General features: G+C 40.1%; 1 protein-coding gene across 9 annotated transcripts in view; it reads left to right on the top strand.

The window, feature by feature from the left end:
* nav3 (neuron navigator 3) overlaps positions 1-23,236 on the top strand; it is a 495,508-nt gene that overhangs the window by 458,252 nt on the left and 14,020 nt on the right. For 4 of the 9 annotated variants that reach the window (XM_020601356.1, XM_020601357.1, XM_020601352.1 and 1 more), the window contains 13 exons: positions 1,621-1,930; positions 3,565-4,288; positions 5,575-6,000; positions 6,739-6,780; positions 9,144-9,301; positions 9,472-9,666; positions 9,967-10,019; positions 10,440-10,463; positions 13,245-13,268; positions 13,473-13,550; positions 17,702-17,785; positions 18,789-18,900; positions 19,269-19,393. In XM_020601356.1, coding sequence (XP_020457012.1) covers positions 1,621-1,930; positions 3,565-4,288; positions 5,575-6,000; positions 6,739-6,780; positions 9,144-9,301; positions 9,472-9,666; positions 9,967-10,019; positions 10,440-10,463; positions 13,245-13,268; positions 13,473-13,550; positions 17,702-17,785; positions 18,789-18,900; positions 19,269-19,393 — 2,355 coding nt within the window. The remainder of the gene's footprint in view (positions 1-1,620; positions 1,931-3,564; positions 4,289-5,574; positions 6,001-6,738; positions 6,781-9,143; positions 9,302-9,471; positions 9,667-9,966; positions 10,020-10,439; positions 10,464-13,244; positions 13,269-13,472; positions 13,551-17,701; positions 17,786-18,788; positions 18,901-19,268; positions 19,394-23,236) is intronic. The other 5 variants (XM_020601355.1, XM_020601353.1, XM_020601354.1 and 2 more) reach the window with 4 other exon arrangements.

The following is a 23,236-nucleotide window of genomic DNA, read 5'->3' as shown; positions in this document are numbered from 1 at the left end:
CTAATTATCGAATATTAGCATGCTAACATGTTAGATTAAGATGGTGAACATGGTAAACATTATGCAGTACCTGTTAACAATTATTGTGTTAGCACTGGCATTGTGAGCACGTTGCTATGTTAGCATAAGCATTTAGTTAATTTAGTTTATTCATTTAGTTACACACTCAGGTGAAAGAGGACATTAAGGCATAGAGGGTAAGATGCATCTGAGGCATTATGGGAAATGTATGATCTAGTATTTTTGGGTTTGACCCACACTGTTGAATAACAACAGGACATACTGTAATTTGCTTCTTCAGTCTTGACCATTCAGTTTCCTGCTTTGTAGAAGTGCAGCCCTAAGTTGTTGGGTTACCACTTTAACTTTTTAATACAATAAAAAAGGAGAAGTGTAAAAAGCAGTTACAATACAGAAAGTGAAAATGAGTACTACAAGAAAACAAACCCCATTTTGTACAAAAGTTTGTTTATTTGCCAGATCTAACTAGATTCCTTCTTCAGATGCTGAGTTACATGCATGTTGATTTAGCATGAAGCCCAGGCCAGCATGGTGAGCTCTGAAATCACAGCTGAGGGAATTATCTGTTGACTTAAGGCCACTGCACAGCTCTCCTCAGGGACGATGCTGTATTCAGCCTGATTTCTTTGGCCCCTTATGAAATACTCAAAAGACTGGGATCTTAAGAGACTCTAATGTTGCTAGGGAGACTGGCCATCTGTCAGGGCAGGCTAGTTATCACTGTTTGTGTGGGTGTGTTTTTATGCGTCCCAAAAGAGGAGATGTGAATATGGGTGATTCCAAAGATAGCTATGACTTCACACACAGACACACGCTCTGCTGCGCTGTTTGTGCAGGGACTTATATTTCTTGATGGTGACTGTGTGTGTTTAAAATATCAGTTCTTAAAAGATCATAAATGAGGTGTAGCATGATTTAGACTATTAAGTACAAGTAATCAATACCTTACATTATTTCTGAGCATTTTTCAAGTATAGCCTGACTTTCTTTCTTTAGTTATTTTCAGCATACCAAGAAAATAATGTAACTTGCTTGACATTGGCTGTTACTGTGCATTTATAACATCCATACCTTTCTATTGTCAACACTGCATTTTTATTATATTGTAGTGGTAAACAGGTGCTATTTTTAAAAAAACCCACCCTGTTATGTTCATTTCTCAGGAACAGCAGTGATGTTCCTGGGTTAATTTTACCATTACTAACCATTTCAATCCCCATTTAGTACAAGGGTGTTCTTTACCTCTCACAGATTATGGTTTAATAAGGATAATGCACTTGTTTTTCATAAAAAATGCATATTAAACTTTTTTAATGTACATTGGAAAGACCTACATATAAAATACATTATTTTTACATGACATTGAATTTTCATTCCATTTTCATTTTATATGTTGATTACACCTATTAAGCCAAGCAGAAGAAGTTTCATACCAATAAAATACTTTTAGCTATTGTTTTTATACTTTTTAACTTTACAATGGGTCACATTGTCAACATAACATGAGGGTTAAGACACTATACCATTTGAGATTTTAGGAAAACAGTCTTATTATTTTACTGAACCATTCATTAATCTGATAATGTCTTAAACCACCAGTCCCAGAGAGGAAGCAGATCCAAACATGCAGAGCAGCAGGTGAGCAGCAGCTGGGCTGGAGCTGAGGACCTGAAGAAGGTAGAGGAGGAGCTGGATGTAAGCATGGACCCCAGCAGTAGCTCCTCCCGGTGGAAGCCTTCCTCATCCTCCTCTTCCTCCCAAGCCTTGGGCCAGTATGAGGATGCTGGTTCAAAGGCCACTGCCTTGGCCCAGATTTCCCAGACAGGCTCGTGGAGGAGGGGCATGACAGCCCAGGTGGGCATCACACCACCCAGGACCAAGAGCACCTCTGCCAGCCTGAAAACACCAGGTATGCCAGTCGAAGAAATAAAGTACAGTAAGACAGTGAAGTATTTCAGTGTGAGGAGGTGGGGTTAATTGGATTGTGAATTGTCTTTGATTGAAACAAAATGCAAAATTAAAAACAGTTCTCACTTTGACAGCAGAAAAAATAGACAGTAGGCAGAAATATGCATCAAGCACTTTTTGCATAAGTTTTCCTACATCTATGATACAGACAGTAAAACAAAATATCCAGAAGCACAAGGCACCAAAACAGCAAAGGTGTTCTTGTCACATAGGACCCTTAAAAGGTTTTAATTTGTGGGAGATCATCTGTTGCAGCTGTGTTGCTTTAAGATGCAAGTGTATCAAACATTGTGCTTGTGATAAAACAAAAGTTCATGTGGTCAATTTTTTTATTACTGACGGGGGACACTTTATGTTCTTATGTACAAATAGTTTAACAAAGGATAACTTGTGTTCCCTTTGAATTTTTCTTTTCAGATAAAAACTGCTTTTCATAAACAAATGTGCACTCATTATTATACTCTTATACAGTAAGCATTCTGTGTATTTAAAACAGTACATCAGTGTGCATTTAACTAATTTTTCAAACAGCCAACATTGCCTTTTCAGTGTTATGGAGTGCCTAAACCAGCCACTTAGAAAGTTACTTAGAGGAACTTGAACTATTTATGCTGACACCATTAAATGATTTCTTAAAGCAAATGTTTTGGACCCTTGACTCTGTATATTAAGTTTAATACAGTAAAACTATTAGACCATTTTCACAGCAGATATTTCATCTATCAAAGCGATAAAAGCACTAATAACAATAAGGATTGCGCCATTCTATTCAAGTGTCCAAGTAAGTCATGACAGTGTGACAGTGAGCCAGCATGCACAACATGCACAATACCAGGACCCTGAAACTGAAGCAGTTAACTGGAATTCGCATTAAATGGTAATGGTAAATGGTCTTTTACTTGTCATGTGTGTACTGTTTTACACTCAAAGCGCTTCCACACTACTTGACCATTCACTCATTAACATTCAAAAACACTCGCACATTCACACATCGGTTTCATCACCGGGAGCAACTGGGAGTTCAGTGTCTTGCTCAAGGACACTTTGCCATGTTGACTGGAGAAGCCGGGAATCAAACCGCTAATCCTCCAGTGAGGAAATGATCTGCTCTACCTCCTGAGCCACAGTCGCTCCCATCACTGTTTTATTTCCCACTGTAACATGTCAAAATGTCTTCTGTGAAAAAAGCCTATAATGCTTCACGTTTATATTAATACTGCTATTGCATATTTTTGGAATGGAGCGGTACAATATGAGTTACACTAGATTTATAGCTTCTGCAACATATTCTTTTCACTGACACCTATGGTTTTCACTGACACCTATGGTTAGAGACTTTGCAGTTCGTCTAAAAATTTTCAGATCACTCTCTCAGCATGTTTAGCAGCTTTGTTTCAGGTAAGCATTGTTTCTCAGTGCAGCTGAGCTGTGATAAATTGTCATCTGGAGTCTGGCCAGAATTTGCTCTAATTTGACTTTCCCTGCTTTAGGTGATAGAAACAAGTGGTGGGCCAAGAGTCTGCTGACTGTAATGTTTATGTATTCATGCTAATAAGTGTTTATGCAAATTGACAGGCAAAACTGATGATGCTAAGGCCTCTGAAAAGGGCAAGGCCCCTTCCAAGAGTTCAGCTAGCATCCAGCGCTCACCCTCAGATGCCGGGAAGAGTAGTGGCGATGAAGGCAAGAAACCCCCATCTGGCATTGCACGCCCACCCACCACAGGCTCCTTTGGATACATGAAGATCCCAGGTCCCACTGGCACCCTAATAACCTCTAGCGGTGCAGCACTTGCTAGTGGCTCAGCCACCCTTGGCAAGGTGCCCAAATCCTCAGCTGCCCTTGGTAAGGGCACAGGCATTGGCAGTGTGCGGAAGACCAGTCTGGATGGCTCCCAGCCCCAGGATGATGGTATTCTGCTCAGCTGCGGAGGTTCCAAAGTGACCCTGCAATACCGCTCCCTACCCAGACCGGCCAAATCCTCTAGTGGAGTGGCAGCAGGGCGCAGCAGTCATCGTTCCAGCTCCAGCAGCATCGACTCAAATGTCAGTGGCAAGTCAGCTGGTGGTGCAGCGACACAAGCGGGTGCCAAACGCAGGGACGGAAAAGTGGCCTCAGACCGTTCCAGTCCCATCACCGTAAATCAGACAGACAAAGAGAAAGTGTCAGTGTCAGACCAGGATCCAGCAGGACTGTCCACCTCCCCAAAGTCCAGCCCCACCTCCACCTCAACAGGCCAGTCAGGCCTCAGGCAGCCTGGCTCCAAGTACCCTGACATTGCTTCTCCTACCTTACGCAGGTCAGACACACACAATATGACTTCCACTCTCATTCTGTCTTTGTTTCTCACCATGTGTGTCTCTATGTGACTCAAGCATTTCACCACCTTCGTTTTCAGTTCCTTAATTATTAACAACAAATGATGTTTTAAAATATAATTTCAGTTTAAAATATAATATAAAATTTATTTTCAAAAGATTCATACAACATCATCAACACCTCCATTTTAGAATTACGTTTTAAGGAGGCTTTCATTCATGATGATAAACTCATGTTTATGTTGTTCAGTCGTGTTTTCCTAATGCAAGCTATGCAAGATATGGGCATTTTTTTGAAGAAGCCATCCATGGCGGTAAACTTTCATCATGGTTTAGAGAAAACTCTGTCATCTATATCAATTTTATTTATGTTGGTTTACACAAAATGAAAAAAAGATATCTAATAAATCATATTTCAGCGCCTTCATAGAAAAAATTGATTGAGTTTACTCGGTCGCATAGCCAAGAGGTGCCATTACATTGCTTCCTGGTGTAGGTGATCGGCTACTGCAGATGATACATATCCTTACCCAAAAAGATGAAGGTCTGATGGTTTTAATTTAACTTAGGCAAATCCAGCTCAGTAGTCTTGATCGGAAAAGACAGGATACAGGAATTTCTTGACATTCCAATCCCTAACACATTAGACGCATGCATTCAGCGGGCATGGCCAAACACACATCCAATCTGTCAAGCCGACCCATTTCATTTGCGTCTTCAAGCCTTTTTTTTTGTTTGTTTTGTTTCATTTTCCTTGGGAGAGTGTCACCTATATATTTTGTGTGATTGCGATGACAGACTGGGACAGGCTCAAGCAGAGTAGCAGCCTGTCTGAGCATATGTGAAAGGTAAAGGATTGCATGGCCTGACAGATTGGGCTATTTAATGTCATAGGGTTGAAATGGGCAAAGCTGTGAAAGCAGATGTGTTGATGTAAATTACTGAGAGTTCAGAGCTCCAGTGAGTTCAAGTTTGCTGCAGAAGATGATTGTTATGAAGCCCACTCACTATTTTATCTGCAGTTTAAAGTTACAGTAAAAATGTCGGGAATGGCTGTTTTTCACTCCACTGATATTTTCTTCTCAATGCTTGCAACTAATACAGTTTCATTTGTAATATACAGCAGGCCTGTGAGATGTCATGGTGATCCACTTTCTCAACCCCAAAGTATATCTCAGTCCTTTATTTTCCAGTATGGATCTTGCAGATGCTCACCACTTGTCCTTTGAGCATTTCTGAATGACTACACCCACCTCTCTACCCCCAGATTGTTTGGCACCAAAGCCAGCAGCAAGGCCAGCTCTCCGGGCACGCCAGACTCTGGCAAGTGCCCCTCTATACTGGGTAGTCCCCACGGCACTCTGGCAAGGCAGGCCAGTCTGGACTCGCCCTCCTCTGGCACAGGGAGCCTGGGCAGCGCTAGTGGCCTGAGTGGTGGCAGCAGCCCATTGTATGGTAAAACCCCAGACTTGTGCACTGACTCCCCGGCCTCCAGCCCGGCCTCTGGCCTCTCCTTACCCTCCAGCGCTCGGCCTTGGCCTGCCTGTAGCTCATCAGCTGGCAGCAAAGACACACTGAGCTGCCAAAGCATGACCAGTCTGCACACCAGCTCTGAGTCCATTGATCTGCCACTGGGCCACCACGGGCCCAAGGTTACACGAACCGGCAGTGTCAAGTCCACCCTGTCTGAGGGGTGAGTAACAGGAAATACAATTGGGCTGAATCGTATTTATTGTTTCACTTGAGAACAAATAACAAAAAGATCTTACACACAGTGCAGAGTATGGCTAAGTATTATCACTGATAAAAATTAGAAAAAAAAAATTACAACTTACTTCAGTACACAGCTGTTTACCTTCTGGCATGTTTATGGTATTATTGACAATCTTTGAGTACAGTTCTATAGTTGGGCAACACACCTGAATATATCACAGCATATATAATGAGGTTTACTGACCAACCAACTTTTCTATCACTTTGACAGGTGCCAGTGTTAACTTGGTGTTACTGAAGCAGCACAAAAGTCATCAATTAAAAGAAAGTATTACTTATTGGCTGGCAGTCATGCCAGCAAAACTACCATAATAAATTCAGATGATTTCAGATGCTCAATCCAGTGAGAAGGGAGTGTTAGGGTTTTTCCATTGTTTTGACCACACACTGTGACTACAATACATCACAAAAAAAATAGAAAGACCACACAAATTTATTTTCAATTACTAGCTGAGACAATTGATTTACATATTGCTTGTGTTTTAAATGTATTTTCTGTTTTACTCTGATTCATTAGTTACTGTCTTTAATGTTTTCTCCATAGAGTACATCCGTTTGCATACCGTATGTGTATGTGTGTCAAAATTGTGGCCAAAAATTGATTTGTGTCATGAATCACAAAAGCAAATCTAATTCACTCGCCCTCATGTTTTAACAGCATGCCTCTTGACAGAAACACGCTTCCCAAAAAGGGACTGAGGTACAACACATCTGCAGTCTGATCTCCATCTCAACTGTTATTCTGTTGCTCATTCACATTGAGTGAAATGCATGAAAATAATCATCAAGTCTACCAAGACGATGTCATTTTGGTGTGTGTGTGTGTGGCATCTATAACACTGATTCCCTGCTAGGTGTACTTCTGCATGAGACTGTAGCATGTGGAAATATTGTGGAGGGTCTCCAATAATAGATATAAAAACATAAATTGCAATTAAAACAAAACACTTAATTTACAGTTTTTTTATGTAGACCAAGCTAAAATTACTATAGTCCTGCAACAATCATTGTGGAAGTTGTAGTTTGTGCTGCTGTTGAAATGCATCACATTATACAGAGAGCCATTTCTGTTATTTAGCCTTGCCTCATAGATATAAATGAGCTGGACAAACACATGTCAGTATACACACTATAAGTCAGCAGAACCACAAATGTCATATTCTAAAATCATCATACATTTGACATTGTATCACCTTCATATTAAAGGTTTATTGCAGGGCTGTTGTATTAGTTTCAGCTAGGTGTACCTACCAAATTGACAAATGAGTGTGTTTGTGATATTTAGTAAGATATAGCTTTGATTAATAACTGCTTAGCAAGCACATCATTTCTATCAAGTGGATAAACAGTTGACACAGCTATAAGTAATTTATAAATGGTGTTTAGCAAAAAGTAATGATACATGGTTGAATGTTTAGCTTAAAGCAATGGATACATTTTACAACAGATAGCTTAACATAATGGATGAACAGTTAAAATAGTTAAAAGATATCTAACTCCTGCTTCGTGTTTAGAAGACACTTATTATAAGTCACAAAACCAAATGAAGGTAATATAATGTTTTAAAGTAATGGGCAGCCTGTTAAAATTATTATCTTAATAAATGCTTGAAACAAACAGGCATTGACGAAGGGGTACTTTAGGTTATTTGACAGATCTGTGGATGTACAGCTGACAAAAAGGTTGAGAACTACTGATTTATAGATCATAAAATCTTGTGATTGTATGTTGTATTCATGCCAGTTCAATCTGTGGATTAACTAATTACTGTACATACAGAACAAATACTTACATTTTCTACCGTTCTCCTACAGTATATTTTCCAGCATGTTTTAGGCACCTTACCCTGTAGTTGTTTTTTTTTAAGGTTAGGGCACAGCACTCTCGCCACTGCAGCCCAGGTTCAAGTCAGGGTTGCGTCAGGAAGGGCATCCGGCATAAAACGTGCCAAATGTCAAGATGCGAATTGTCAGTGTGGCAATTCGCTGTGGCGATCCCTAATGGAAAGGGCTGAAAGTGACATTCATACCCTGTAGTATTTTTTGATATTATTGAGGCATCATCCCACAAAATTGATGTTAGTTCTCTCATACCTCAGGATCTGATTTTGTACCAAAGATCCTGAAGCCCAAATCTGAATAGAAGTCTCTTAATTTAAGGTGGATGATTCTGATACAGTATGAATGATTTCTCCAATCACCAGGCAAGAGAGATTTTGTCCATTTGTTTGCATGTCTGATTCTCTGTGCATCCTCATTGTGTTCTCATGTCATGCGCTTTTATAACTAGCAAGCACAGTATCTATAACTGAGCACATCTTCCTCAGCTCCCTAAAGTGGCCTGTAGTGTGTGATAACATTTGCTCTGTTAGCCAAGGTGTGGTAGGGTGGGGTGGGTGGCAGGTAGAACTCATATTTTGAATTTAGCTGGGACTACGAGAGTGGCAGAAACACGATAGCTTGTTCATCATAAGTGGCACAACTCTGCAGAGGACAGCCTCTTGAGGCAGTTATACAATACTGGTGCAGAGAAGTTGAATGCAGCATGCTGGTCTCAAAACATTCTCCGATGGTGATGGACAAATACTGCTGTGCCACACCATTCAACACACACTTAGACACTCATTACCTAGTGGAGAGACTATGAAGCACAGCCATGGGGTCAGATATGATAAGCATAGTAATGGGGGTGTTGGAAGGAAGCCGGCACTGAAAAAGGATAAGCGCAAACTCAATTATCATCCTCAGTGGATTAAATACGGCCAATTGTCATGCGAGTGATAAGGGGTCTTCAGCTGCTGAGCTATTTTGAAGCTGGGGAGAGAAAGATGAGCAGCAGTGTCAGTGTGACTGGCAGCTTTGAGCCAGAACTGTAAAATATGGCTGACCTTGTTTAGATGTATGCATGTGGACAGCTGTGTGGTGTGACTGCATGTTTTTATACTGTCTGCTCACATACTATTATGCAGCTCCACAATTATTTCATCACCACAGAACTTCACCACTTGGACTTGACAGTTGTTTGCTGGTAACCATGACCTTACAGTGCCTTTGTGGGTTACAGATACCCTCCATCCTCCCGGCAGACATCGCATGAGGAAGGGAAGGAGTGGTTGAGGTCCCATTCAACAGGGGGACTTCAGGACACAGGCAGCCAATCCCCACTGTCTCCTTCAGGAGCTTCCTGCACCACCACTGGAAAATACCACTACTCCAACCTGTGTAAGTATAAATTCTAACTGTAACAGTAATAGCTCAGATATAAAATGCCAAATACAAAAGTTCTCCATGTGAGTGAGAAAAAAAATTCTTTACCCAAAGTAAAGGTTTTGTTAAATATGCAGGGGGATTTGTCACTTATTAGCCTTGGTATATTTGTTTCCTCTGTGCAGTGAGTCCCACTAACATTAGCCAGTATAACCTGCCACCAGGCAGCAACAGCATGAGCCGCTCCAACAGCATCCCTGCCCAGGACTCCTTTGACCTGTATGGAGAGGGTCACCCACTGGGTGGCAGCGCAACCTCCTTGGAGGAGCGACCACGGGGTATCAGCCGCTCTGGCTCCTTCCGGGACAGCACGGATGAAGGTGGGACATTGTCTTAAATGCACTTTTTAAAAGAACTGTGTTCCAAAAAAGACTCAAGTTCCCTGATAAGCAGCCATTAGAAATCATGTTTTTTGTCTAACTATTAAGTTCTAATAAGTCAAGAATAAATAAGAAGGCATTCAAAATTACTTTAGAAGTCCCTCAATCTCAGATTTAATTGAAAAGGTAGAATATAGTATGGTCACGTTAATTTTATCTGTAGCATTGCGACCCATTTTACACTAGTTTTATGATTAAGCATTTTACTAAACCTTATTATTATTCTCTTTGTGCTTACAGTTCATGGCTCGTCATTGTCTCTGGTCTCCAGCACATCTTCACTGTACTCGGCAGTAAGTAGCTAGGCAGTTTTTCTTCCTAAATGTATATAACCGCTCTCATCAGCTTCACTTCCAAAACACAGCAAGAAGTGGTTTTCATGGCAAAAACTTTGATAACCCACTGCTACCTGCAGGATCAATTATCACCCATCAATTTCCAATTGCATTTGCAAGTTGCAGAGCAAAGTCCTGATGTTTTGTTTACAAAGTTTTCTTCCCAGTTCAATTCATTTGTTTGTTTTGTGCTTGTCTGTCAGACTTGATCTGCTTCAAAACCAGAGATATTGTTACTTTAATCTCATTTTAATTAAAGCATTAATCTCCTTGTCTCTGTGTTGACCATTTCATCATTTTTTTCTTATTTTGTCATTAAAATGCTTATTTTGAAAGGAATTTGAATGAACATAAACTATGTTTACTTCTTTCTTACAGACAGAGGAGAAAGCACATTCAGAGGTAAGGATGGGTAACATTGTGTTCATCTGTTGGTCCGCATGTTTCTTCCTTTTAGCTTTCTGCAATACGGCTCCTGAGCAGTTCTGTGGGTGAGGCGAGGTGCGCCTCAAGGGTAGCCTACTGGATTAGATTTTTTGCTCTATTTGGGATTCACTCCAACAACGTCTGTGTTGCATGCATGTTTTGCAGACTGCTGGCTGTTTGTCTGTATGTCTTTACATGTAGGTGTCTTTCTATTACACTGCACCTGTAGTCAGAGACAGTCTGTCAAGTGCAAACTGTGATATTTGTTCAGTTCAATTTAAAGCCACTTGGGCTCATACTGACAGTTATTTTTGATGTGAAAATAAACACAAACAAGTGGTCATGAATAAAGTGGTTTCAAGTTCTACAATAAAGCGGTTTAACCCTATGTTGCACTGCTTTTTATTAAAAGTGAATCTTTTGCATTTATTTCATCTTGATCATAAATAACCACACATCCCTTCTATGCTACAAAGTTTATATAGATTACTCATTACAAACACTTCCATTGTACATAAGTAATGCATGCTCTGCTCTTTGGCTCTTTTTGCTTTGTTCTTTGAGTTTTTGTCTTCTTTTCTTTCTCTATGTCCTTGTTTATTGGTGTTTTAAGTACAAGTTTGGATCAAACAGTAATGGCAAATACATTACAGTGTTTGTTTTAACCGTGCCAGATGGGTGGAGTTTAGCATTTTAGGACAGCTCTCAATGTATACTTAAATCATGAACTACTGCCAAACAGCTTGTAGATAATGTTTACAGGTTACCTACACCAGACTTAAATTCTTTATCATTTATATAATAATATTAACACCATATAAACTTGACTAAGCAGTGTTGGCATGGAGGTTGAGAAACAATAGTAAAGAGAAATCATTAAAAGAGCTTGTTTTGAGAATTGTCAACTGAGTAAAAATCTAAATCTTTTCTGCTAAAATGTCAGTGGAATGTGCTGAAACAAGAAGGAAATAGGTTTTCGTCACTTTCAGTCTGTGTAAATGTCTGGTCAACTTTACTATCTGCTCATACTGGTTTCAGATATGGATTATATTCAAACATAAACATTATGTAATTGAGATTAATCGCATGATTGTCCATAGTTATCAAGCAATTAATCACACATTTTTAATCTGTTCTAAACAGTGATAAAAAGTAACTAAGTACATTTATTCAAGTACAGTTTTGATGTATTTGTACTTTACTTGAGTATTTTCATTTTCTGTTACTTCATACTCTGATTTCACTACATTTTAGAGGCAAATATTGTACTTTTTACTTCACTACTTTTAGTTTGTAATTTTAGTTACTAGTTACCTTTCATAGACACATTAATGCAAAACATATAGTAGAATTATGAGTTTATTGATCTATGATGGAAAATTCACAAGCTACCCAGAAGTAATTTATATTAAATGGATATAAGCTAGTTAAAACTACCTCTCCCTTTACCACCTTCAGCATTAAATGTGATGTACACAATAATGTATCAGTAATTATAATACAATAATATACAGGAATCTGAAATGTGCCATTCTGCATAATTAGTACTTTTACTTTTAGTATATTAAGCATGTTTTGATGTTAATACTTTTGCATTTTTACTTAAGTAACATTTTGAATGCAGGACTTTTACTTGTAACCGAGTATTTTTACACTGATGTATTGCTACTTTTACTTAAGTAAAGGATCTGAGTACTTCATCCATCGCTGGTTCTAAATGTACTTTAAAGGGACCCTGAGGTAACTTTGATTACTGAGAGAAGTATAGTAGTCTCCAGTGAGTGCGACCATCTTAGTCTGCCCCAATACCTCCTCCATTTTAGGCTTCTCATCTTTATACAAGTTGTGTATGTTGGTTACAGTGGTGACTCTCAAAGGCAATTCATCTTTGGATGCAATGTGAATTATTTCCCTGGTCCTCCACAATGTTAATTGGCCTGCAAGCTGTGGCCACCCATTTAGCTATTGCTGTTAAAGGTTTTTTAGTTGTAGAGTTGTCCAGGTGTCTCCGTTGCAAATTATCCAGGATAGTCTGTCTTTGTCGAGGTGCAGAGGGCCCTCTGTGTGCTTAGCCAGAAAGTGATATTTGAGACTCCATGTACTCTGGTGGTAACTCAATTCATATCAACAGTAAATGCAAAAAACTTTGATCTTGTCGAGAGAACCATCTGGCAGGACTTGGAAGCTGAACATGTCCTTCAAAAGATCCTTTTCTTTACCAATTTCTGCTCATTTCTGCTGCTACATCACTTCCTGATTTCCCAAACTACAGGGCGGTCTGAGGGTCATAGTCACAGAATGTGCATGCTATGATTGCGCATCAATTAAAAATTTGTGGCGTTAAAAGGAATTTGCATTAACACATCATTATCACCTTAATTTTGACAGCCCAAATAAACATAAATCAAAGAAATTCTGACATTGACAGCAAATCTGAGCTAAGCATTAAAATCATCAGTGTGAACAAAAAGAAAAACTTCCTTGTGATTTTCCATAACTTCTTGTACTTGTGTAGTCCATTTTGGTAAACTGACACATCTGGCACTTTGCTCCTTATATAAGAAACAGTATCAGGTATTTGCGAATGCTGTTTGACCTAGGTATCTGTAGCTCTCGCTTTGCTGCTCAAAGTCTAACCCTGAGAAAACCAGTACTGTGGCTGTTGATAACCTCTGTCCCTCCAGCCACATCAGTACTTGATGTTTGATGCAGGCATGCAACATAGTGTTAATGTTTACTCTTCTCTTTTCAATCAAGGGCCAAACAGTCCAAAATTCTACGGTAATCCCCCACACTTTATGTCACACTTCACCCAGTGTCTTTTAACAAAGTATTACCATGTAACTACACCATTTTTACATCAAAGTTGTCAACACGGGAGTTGTAATTTCAGCATCTCTTTGCAGTACAATCACCCCTTATTTTCTTGATGTTTTTCTGGAGCATTAACCAAACATTTACCTCTGTTCTTTTTGTCCCAACCAGCAAATCAGAAAGCTTCGTCGGGAGTTGGACGCCTCTCAGGAGAAGGTGGCAACCCTGACATCTCAGCTGGCTGCTAATGTGAGTTTGTTTATTTCAAAAGACACCATCAAAACAGCTGGCTCATTTGCATCATAACCTGCTGTCAGAGAGCTTTTGAGGAAGGTGTTACTTATTGAAGCTCAGGAAGAAATATGAATTTTTAAACTACAGGGGCAGAGCTGAGGGCTCATTGCAGTGGGGGTGATGACTTCTACTGGGCCCTTTTCAGTTCTTGAAGTGGGGGGGCATCACTAGTAATAATGTTTATTCATTCATTATTGACGTTACTGACAACAGGTAAAGTAAAAGGCCCCCAATAGAGAGTGGAAATGGTATGAACCACTATAGGGTCTTTAAGGTGTGTGTGCATCATCTTAGATGCCTCTTTGGGGCACGAATGTATCCTTCATTCAAAGTACACTGTTCAAAGTAAACTGCGACCTTAATCTTGCAAGTAAACCTTAAAATATTTGTTGTTGCTTCTGGGGAAGCTCCAGTCTCTTTTGTTAATGCAAAATATAGCAGACACGCTGATATGACACCAGCAGCCAAATTGACTTAAAGTACAGGGGCCCTATTAAGGGGGTACTAAGGGTGTGCAATCAATGACCATACCAGATAGGCTACAGTGTCCCCTCTGGTGCTGTTTGCTGCGTAAGTTGAGAACCCCTTGGCAGTGACACAGATGTAGTCCAAGGCTGACTTTTTATTTTTCTGCAATCAAAACACACAAACAGACTTTATTCAAAATATTCAACTAAACAACAAAAATGCAAATTCAGTCAGGCAGACTGGGCCAGTAGGTGGGCTCCTTTGTCACTATGCGCCGGTGCAGCCTCACCCTCTCACCCTCTGCCCACCTGCTCACTCTGCTACAGCATCCACAAATCCATTTTCTGTGTGTTTGAAGGTGCTGTGTGTGTACTTAGGAGTTTGCGTGTGTTTCAGAATCAGAATCAGTTTTATTGGCCAGGTGTGACGGACACACGAGGAATTTGACTCAGGTATATCGGCTCTCAATGTGCAAACAGTAAACCAGCATAAGGCTGTGTAATATGACAAAATAAGCAGTATTAACATCAACAAACAGTGCAAACAATGGAGAATAAGCAGTATAAACAGACAGTAAACAATGCAGACAACAAGTAATGTTCATTGAAATTAGATAAATAGGGATAAAAACAGAGTACTTAAAGCTAGAGACCTGTACGAGTCTGTATAATCTGTACAATGTATATATATATATATATATACAAGTGTTGCACTGAGGGTTATTGTCCAGTCATACTGTCCTTGGTTGAGTGTTCATCAGAGTGACAGCCTGGGGGAAGAAACTGTCCCTGTGCCTGGTTGTCTTAGTGCACAGTGACCTGTAACTCCAGCGTCTTCTCAGCTCTGCTCCCCTCCCCTAACCTAACCCAATGCCAAGTGCTTGATCAAGCGTGGAAGCAAACAGGGTCTTCACTTTAATCCAATGTTTTGATTACAAAGTTGTGCAGAGCTTAAACAGAAGGCTAAACTGCAGAATAACTTCATGAAAGAAACAGGAAGGCATGACTTTATGAAAGAGTTATGCAGGCATTTATAAGATATTATAAGATTTTCAGCTATCAAACTAAAACTGCTGCTTGTAATATGTGGATATGATATCACACCTGATGAAATGCCTGGAAACCACAAAAGCAATGTACATCATCTGTCTTATGAAGTGATAGATGGTCAGTAAAGTCACTCAAAACATAGGCAGTTTATGTATTAAGCCATAATGCCTCATTTTCAGTTTATACATGTGTTACAGAATATTGAGCTGTGGGTGTGACAGCTTTATAGTTGTTTAAAGGCATCTTTGACAAAGCAACAAAATTAAATTAATGTTAATGATTAATGTAACAAACTAAGGAATTAGTACTGCAATAGCTTTCTTTCATGAGTGATATGTGTATGTTTGTAGTACAGAGATTGGTAGTGTAGCTTGCATGACTCAACCATGAGACAGTGTTCACTCAACTTTGCCTGGATTTGACAATGTGTTACAGTTAAATACTTTACAACACATCACCACGTTGGGGCACCAGTAGTCAAGCTACTTTAGAGTTAGTCAAATGAAAGAAGCAGATGAGTCACCGTCACTGATGTCATATCTGTAACTGGCAACAGACAAGTTGACTGCACTATCAAATCCTTCAGCTGTCTCAAAGCCGTTGTGGGTAGTTTTGTGCTGTTGTTTTAGATGTAGTGTTTTACAACACCATAAACAGAGATTTCTAACAGTTTCTTTACAGTTTGATGTTGGCTTTGTAAAACCAGCATTTACAGCAAATGCAGGCAGATAAAAAGAGAAAGTACATGTTTGAAGTATTTCATTTCTGAGCCAACTGTGATGTTTTAACTGATATTGCCATAGCATGTGTATGCTTTGCGTAGTAAAATTATGTTAAAAACAGATAAAGTCAAAAGCAAAATTTGAAATACAAGACTCACCATATTTGTTGTTGACGTTTACTGGCTCTCAACAGCATCACTGAGCATCAAAACAACAGTGGAAAAGGTTACCAGTCTTAGGCCCAATCCCATTTCCTGTTTTTACCACTACCCCTTGTTTTTGAGTACTTCTTCATTAAGTAAAAAAAAAGAAGTCATGGTTGAAATGTTTCCCTATAAAATGGGACAATCCTTCTCTATGCATCATCAATAGTTAATGACAGTGGTTAAGTTAACAGTTGTTGGAAATTTTGAATCACATAGTGTCATCTTCAGCTGTGGTGATTTTGCCTGTGTGGTCTTTAAGCATCAGTTTGTACATTTCAAGGGACACAGTAGAATAGACAGGGTGATACTGGGTGTGGGTTTATTTCTTTTCCTATTTGGACCAAAAGACTTTACAATGATAAAAAGATACCTAATTTTATCATTTTTCAGAGCAGAACATTTGGAAACATATGCTGTGAAATCCAGTGAATGAGAGTCCTTGAAAATATAATGATACAAATGTGTGTATGTGTAGGTGTGTGTGGGTGTGTGCGTGTGTGCGTGTGTAGAGTATAGATTGTCTGCTCTGTCTGGGCATGCTACCTACCTCTCTGTGACACACCATGCCTGACAATGTCTCAGGGTTTCTAGCTAAGATGATCTGGGAGTAGGTACACACACACACACACACACACACACACATACACAAACATGCAGGGCTTTAATACACACATACAGGCAAAATTTTGCACAAGGACATGCATACACAAACCACAGGTTCAGCAAAGCAGATGGCAAAACGTCACTAAGCATTTCCCATCCTTCAGCGTATCTCCCCTGCATCTCCATATGGCAAGTGGAGTCAAGGAAGTCAGTTCTTCTTTGATCTGTGTGCCTCAGTGATATCGACATCTCTCTCTCTGTGCTGAGTATTTTCTTGGTAATATTAGTCTAGAGAACATTTGTTTTGGCGCATGGTAAAATGGATTCGAATTAATTCACAGCAATAAGATGCAACTGTGAAGCCATATGAAATGCTCCAAAATCTCTGTTAAAAAAAACATACAAAAACTTTTAACATGCTTGGTGTGAACTTGCCCTTGAAATTTGCAGCTGGCTGAAGAGAAAGGGAACATTTTTTTTTGCTAGATATAGATATAGATAAATATAGATACCAGCAGCAGTGTACAGGGAATCTCTTCGCTGGGGTTCAGTAAGAGCCTTCAGGCCTTTGAGCAAACTTTACATACCAAGTCTCATTTGGTCATTCATCCTTTTTGGCCCAAGTAAAATCTCACTTCAAATCTTTCGTCACCAACCTGCAGAATAACTTATTTCTTTGTATGGGCTTTTTTCTTCATCACAGATCCGAACACAACACAAGGGTTAAGTTATTCATTGTGAATATTGATTTGCACATAGGCAAGTGTATATTGTACATTCTGACAGAGCTCAAGTTGCAAAGAAAATAGTCCATCTTTACATTTTAGTATTTCAAAGAGATTAAAACCTACTATTCTACATTTTCAGCTGGAATCCGTTTAATTACATTTTAACAGAAAACCAATTCGAAAGATTCAGTGATGTTTGTAGGCATATCTGGTTCTGGATACACTTTTTTCCAGAAGCTGACTCCTATATCGAAGGAACTATGTTCTAGTGATATGTAACCTGCACTCATGCAGCAGCTAAAGGCTGTCTTTTTGTCTCTCTGTATGTAGGCTCACCTGGTGGCAGCCTTTGAGAAGAGTCTGAGCAACATGACCTGCCGCCTGCAAAGCCTCACCATGACAGCTGAACAAAAGGTCCTGAGAGTGAAATATACTGTATATTAACTTCACTGTGATGGGATTATGGGCAGGAGAAATTATTAGAAACAGGCAACAGTGTGAAAATAAAATAGGGCAGTGGAAAATAACATGGTGGAGGTTGGTGGTTGTGGGTTATGGCATATTTTTATCTTTAAGGTTTAGCTCCTGACATGAGAGAGGTTTTCTACTGAAGTATATATTATTCTATTCTATTCTGTTTCTCTAACATTACTCCTGACCTTACCAAACAAAAGTTTAAACTGCTTATTTCCCTGCATTACAAGGCAAGTAAAAATGTCCAGTTTTGCAATGGCTTCAGCATATTCCATGAGCCTACTGCCCTTAAAACCAGCATCTACCTCCAGGACTTATCTATACTGAGCTCTGCTTTTTTGTTTTCTTACAAGTTGACTTTTTTACCAAGAGGAGATTTCAGAAGAGCTTGAATGGTACTGAAACACTGATCACACTGTGGCAGTGATATGTTCAAAGATACAGTATATACCGACCCCTGTCCACACACCCACACAGAGCGCTGACGAGCCCCAGCAGCTTTTTAGTCCTCTATAAATTAAAGCAGTCTGGGAACGGATGGGATGTCTTTGTCAAACAAGGCCATCCCAACTTTTAATTAAAGCAGAAACCCTATCTGCAGCCCTCACTGGGTTTTCACAAACGGCAGAATCGGAGATATTCTACCTGATTGCGTTGGTTCAACAGAGAGGAGAGCTTTGTTTTTTTAAGTCTAAGCAGGTGGTGCTGGCTTTTGGGCAAATCCACTCTGAGGCTTCTGTCATCTTCAAATTGCCCTCCTTCACTTTTTGTCTCTCATTCCACCTTACACTGAATTCCATATTTATGCCAAATTTAAGAATGATGAAGCATATTTTTTAATTCTTTTTAAAATTAGTTTTGTCTGGTCATACATTCTGGACTACAATAGACTGCATTTCCTTCAAAAGAAAAAAAAAGAGCTTCTCTCTTTTTCTCTCTCCAGGAGTCTGAGTTGGCTGAGTTGAGGGAAACGATAGAGATGCTGAAGACCCAGAACACTGATGCCCAGACAGCAATCCAGGTGGCTCTCAATGGCCCGGACCATCTCCACAAAGGTAATGAAGGAACTAGCTGAGGGCACTAGGACCAAACCTCTCAAATTATCTCATGTTTTGAGATTCCATGAATGGATGGGTTTTGTTTTGATTGGAGGGAATTGGACCCCTGATACTTGAAGTATTTGTGCTGTATAGGTCAGTTTGGGAAAGCTTTGCATAGACATGCAAACAGCTTGAATCAGATGTGTAATCAACTTTGTGAAATAACCTTTTCAAGTGCCCAGCCTCCTCATACCTGCTTATTCATGCTGAGATGAGCCCATCATAGCTGAACATTGAAGAAACAATTATGCCATCATACAGGTTTTGGTACTCCAAACACAGTTTTCATTGCATTAACAAATGGTTTTGTCTGTCAATTCCAGACCTGCGGATTAGGCGACAGCACTCATCGGAAAGTATGTCCAGTATCAACAGTGCAGCCAGTCACTCCAGCATGGGCAGCCTAGGCAAGGATACTGAAGACAAAAAGAAAAAGAAGAAAAGCTGGGTAGGCGGAAAGAAACAAAGAAGCTGATGACACTATAAATTAAAATATTAACTCTTTATGGAATTCCTGTATACATAATATTTTTCAGGGCACCTAGAGATTACACATCTTTGGTGGCTTTATCTCCAGCCCATTCATTAAGTTGCAGCAGACATCAGAAACCTTACATTGTGTTTTAACATTGAGATATTTGTTTAGGAGGTATATTTGCTGGTCACATACTCGTAATTCAGTGACAGTTAAAATAGCGCAAATACACTCTGCTGTACTGTATATGCCAGAATTAAAGGTTTGAAAGACTTCATGTATTCAATAAAAGAAGACATCTTTGTAGGTCTATAAAATAAAGCTGTTTTGTACTGTTGCACTTATAGTAAACAGGCTTAAATGAACAGCTACAATGAAAAAGTAGAAAGCACTGAATATTCTTAAATTAGCCGCATATTGGCAATGCATTTTTATTACTGTGATTTCTATGTCCAGTCCTTCTTTTAGTGTTAAAGTGGGTGTTTGCCCACTTGTGCTTGTAAATAATGTACCTCAACAATCCTTACTCGCAGTTTGTGTTCAGGTACATTTGAGGCTGGAGCATGCAAAGACTGCTCCGATTCCCACAGGTCTGGTGCTAAATCCTAAAAACTATAATCACCTAATCACAGTCTGCCATTATATCAGTGTTGCTAGGTTACAGTGCTTAGTTGGTGTCAAGTGAGAGTCTGAAGTACTATCCAGTGGTGAGAGCTAACAGAGGATAAAGCAGAGGAGTTAAGCACCCTGCAATTAATGTTTGAGAGGCACTTACAATTTTGTATCCAGTGACAACAAGTTAGTTTGGAAGGAAAGCAAAGTAGTAGCAAAGTAACTACTAATGTCACAAATACTGAAGTTCATGTTAAAACCAGGGTAGTGGATGCCCAGAGGTAACAACAGAGTTGGCTTGGTTCATGTAACAAGTGGGAAGGTCTAAGCAGAAGAGAAACGCAAGGGCTCTTAATTCCTCAGTTACTCAGTTGGCTATAGTCAAGTAAGGAAGCATGAAATAGCATATTTGTCTCTCAAAGTCTTCCAAAGAGTTTTACTTGCTGCAGCTCCCTGAGTCAGACACATGACATATTAGAAGTTCCACTTCAGCCAAAGAGCACAGAGCCAGAGCCAGTTTTCAATATCTGCTGCAATGTAAAACACCTGACCTTGAAAATAAATGCATGCATAAGGAACAAAAGTTCACCAGTGATTGTGACACCATAGCCACCTGTGGAGGCAAGAGCCTGAAAAACTCAAGTCAGGCTCATGAATACAAATGAAATCCTTATTTAAGCCTCAATTAATTTTTCATTTGCATAAATTTTGCCTTGGTGCACATATTTGTGGAGACAAGAATAGAGCTGAAATAAGGTTACTGAGATGTTGGTGAAGGGCAAGCACAAAAACAGGTGATGTGGCAGCAGAAGGACAGTGGACTGGCCTTTGTGCCAGAAGGCATCAGAAGACTCAAGGTCGCTTCTTTGTAGCTGACCTCCCTGTGAAAGGTGGCAAAACAGTCCATACACTGTGTTGTATCACCAGCACCTGCTCAAAACTGTAAACATGTAAACATCATGCAGGTTTCAATACATAGTGCATTTTATTATTAAAATTGTGAGAATTCTCCATTGAAGGTTCAACCTTTAACACTAGTATTACATGCAACTCGTGTTGAAAAATGGGTCAGAATGAAATATGTAGTAAAATCCACCCATTCGTTTATGTTCTATAGCTGCTTATTCTGTTCAGGTAGCAGCGGGGCTGGAGCATATCCCACAATGCCCTGGGTAGTGTGTAAACTCTTGAATGAAAGGTGTTGAATTTATTTACTGGAATACTGACCAAATGTTCTATATTTGTGTATCCTATCTAGCATTAATATGGCCCTTTTCAAACAGTTTTCAGCATGAAAAGAACCATTATCACATTTTGCACTACATGCTTTGTACTATAAATCCTTGTTTGGTACCATGTACTGCAGGGGTGCCCAATACGTCGATCCCAATCGACCGGTCAATCGCAAAGGCAGTTGGTAGATCGCATGCCATTCAAAAAATTTTTGTTAGCCATAGGGAGGCCATCCTCCCTATGGTATTTGCCACTTGATTGACATACAGGGCAGCCAGTCTGAGATCTTGTCTTTTCTGACACACAAGTCACCAAGCATACGCCGTCAACCGCATGAGCTACTGCAAAACTCCAGTGAGCTAACTACTTTGTCAGCCTTCCAATTTATTTCTACTAAAGAAAGGGTATAAAATGAGTGGGGGAGCTGAATCAAGTAAGAAACTGAAAACTTACCACTTCCATGTGGAATGGAAGGAAGACTTTTTTTTCGTGATGTCATATTCAAAGTGCATTTACTTGATCTACCAATCTATCATCACTATTCTGAATATATACACACACACACACTGTATTTTCATTCCTTGTGGGGACTTTACAACTTTACATTAACTTACATTCATTTCCTGTAGACCTATCCTAACCTTAACCATAACCACTACTGGCCTAATCGTAACCCTGACCCTCACCTTAAACCATGTTGCTACCCTAAAATTCAGTGATTTCCTGAATTCCATCACAAGGATTGCCAAGTCCCCACAATGTGGCAAGTCCCCACAATGTGAGTGTGGCACACATACACACATTCAGTATATATAAATAAATATACTGTATGTTTAGTATTTTTTGTGTAGGTAGATCATTTTGACATGGTCATTTAAAAAGTAGCTCGCAAGGTGAAAAAGTGTGGGCACCCCTTGTGTACTGAATAGATACCATACTGTATGTCTTGCAATCAAGCTACAATAGCCTAACGTGTAAAATACAGTGAGACCCCAATCATAACTTTGTCTCAGGTAGAGCTAATTCCAATCATAGCCCCAAAACCAGATTGTAATTTTGACATCAATTACACTTTGCCTCATCTGTCACTGGTATGGGTGGACCCAATAGGTAGACACACAAAGTGGAACACAAAAGGAACTTATTAAGGAAATAAGAGACAGATTACAGAGTGGCGGAGTGAGGGGACAGAGGCAGAGCGAGAACTGGACGGGACTGAGGCTGAGCAGGTTCTGGATTGGACAGGCAGGCATGAGACAGGCAGTGGGATCCTGGGGATGAAGCAGGCAGGTAGCGTGACACTGGGGACAAAGCAGGCAGGACACGAGAAACTGGAGATGAAGGTGAGTTGGCAGCGTAAGCTGGGGACGACGGCAGGCAAGCAGCGTGGAGTTAACAGGGGAGCAGGTAGAAAAACCCACATCGGAGTTCAGGAAAAGCAGGTTGTGTTGATGAGTCTCAGGCAGCAGGATGATCAAGTAAGAGGCAGATGAGTAGCTCTTCAGCAGAGGAGTTCAGTGTGTAAATTGCACTCACACCAGAGAGCAGGATGAACAGGTAAGTTGCAGGTAAGTAGCTTGGCTCTCAGAATAACTCGATAACAGAAAACCAAAACCCAAAGCCACCGGTCCTAAACACAAAATAGAAAAACCAAAACCGAAGGCGAGAGACCTGGCAAAAACAGAAAATGTACACAGCTCAAGCACACGGGGAGCCCACAATCAAAATACAGGGCACCACCACTCAGGGGTGACCCCCAAGAATGAAGTAGCAGGCGTCACAGTCTCTGGCCACGATGAGCGACCACTCTGGTGGTGGACCAGAGACTTGGCAGGGAACAAGAGAGGTTGCTCAGGTGGGAGACCCCAGTGCCAGGCAGAGGAATAAAGAGGCCGCTCAAGAGGGCGACCTCAACGCCTGGCAGGTGATCGAAGAGGCTGGTTAGGAGGATGGCCATGGAACCAGACAGGA

This window comes from Monopterus albus, unplaced genomic scaffold (assembly GCF_001952655.1).
Source record: "Monopterus albus unplaced genomic scaffold, M_albus_1.0 scaffold51.1, whole genome shotgun sequence".
Taxonomy (NCBI): domain Eukaryota; kingdom Metazoa; phylum Chordata; class Actinopteri; order Synbranchiformes; family Synbranchidae; genus Monopterus; species Monopterus albus.
The sequence above is the reverse complement of the archived record's forward strand: the minus strand, read 5'-3'. Positions and strand labels throughout refer to the sequence as shown.